General features: G+C 57.4%; 1 protein-coding gene across 1 annotated transcript in view; it reads right to left on the bottom strand.

Annotated features, from left to right (window-relative positions):
• Idi1 (isopentenyl-diphosphate delta isomerase 1) overlaps positions 1 to 49 on the bottom strand; it is a 7,007-nt gene extending 6,958 nt beyond the window's left edge. The window contains exon 1 of the mRNA XM_013009222.1: positions 16 to 49. Within this exon, the coding sequence (XP_012864676.1) occupies positions 16 to 49 (34 nt within the window). The remainder of the gene's footprint in view (positions 1 to 15) is intronic.
• Positions 50 to 1,156: the final 1,107 nt, after the last annotated feature.

Raw genomic sequence — 1,156 nt, 5'->3', positions numbered from 1 at the left:
CCCCGGCTGCGCGGCCAACGGCCTGCGCCAGCGCCCGTCCGCACCACATGCTCACGGCCAATCGCCGCCCGCGCCCGCCTGACGTCAGGACCGCGCCAGGCTGTCGCGGGGTGGCACCACTGCCCAAGACTGCAGCGCGGGTGGGACTCGCGAGAGCCTCCCAGCAGTCGTCGGCACCCCGCGCCGCGAGCCTGGGTCTCCGTAAATCCCGAGCGAGGTCGTCAGCGAGCGCTCGATCCTGCTCAGAAGCCCCGCGAGCCGAGGAGGTGCCTGCGGGAGGCGTGGCTGAGGCCGACCGCCTCGGGCGAGCCAATCGGCTGGCGGCAGAACCAGGGTGGGGCCGAGGCGCGGCCGGCCCGGTGCGTGCTGACGTCACGCGTGGGTGCGGACGGGATCGCTGTCAGAATTCCCGGTGCTTGGCGCTGGCGCCGGGTCGTTGCAGACTGTGGAGGGTCGGTCTGTCCACACCCACGTAGTGATGCTTTCCGAGGTGCTTGGGAAAACGGGTTGGCGCAGGTAATGCTCGTGGAGGCACGCAGGGGGCAGGCTGCGTCTGTGTGAGATCCACGCGGCACGCGTGCAGGATGGCCTCAGCTGTCCATTTTCTCACTCAGAGAAGTTGAGTAAACCCAAGCAATGTATTAGAAAACTTCTCCTTCCGATTACATGTGGAATTATTTGTGACTTTTCTTCTTCTTCTTTTTTTTTTTTTTAACTCACGGCACTAGCCTCTACTACTTGAGCCACAGCTCCACTTTTTATTAGTTGGTTGGAAGATCTCCCCGGCTGGCTTTGAACCACCATCCTCCTATCTCAGCTTCTTGAGTACCTAAGCTTACAGGAGCGAGCCACCTGCGCCTGGCCTCTGGACACTTTTACACTTGGAATTTATTAGATTCTAAAAAAAAAAATTTGCTTACTACTGTTTGTATCTACTATTTACACTGTCACCCCTTCCTCTCCCGTCCACACCCACAGATTGTATAGGTCATTTTCAACTAGTGTCTGTTGAGGACCACTCCAAACCTACTTTTAAAAAATTCTAGTAAATAGGGGCTGGGAAGTGGCTCAGTGGTAGAGTGCTTGCCTTGCATGCATGAGGCCCTGGGTTCGATTCCTCAGCACCACATAAGCAAAAAGAAAAAAGCCGGAAGTG

The sequence above is a fragment of the Dipodomys ordii genome, unplaced genomic scaffold (genome assembly GCF_000151885.1).
Source record: "Dipodomys ordii isolate 6190 unplaced genomic scaffold, Dord_2.0 Scaffold9, whole genome shotgun sequence".
In the NCBI taxonomy this organism is placed as follows: domain Eukaryota; kingdom Metazoa; phylum Chordata; class Mammalia; order Rodentia; family Heteromyidae; genus Dipodomys; species Dipodomys ordii.
Note: the sequence above shows the minus strand (reverse complement) of the source record. Positions and strands in the feature narration are given on the sequence as shown.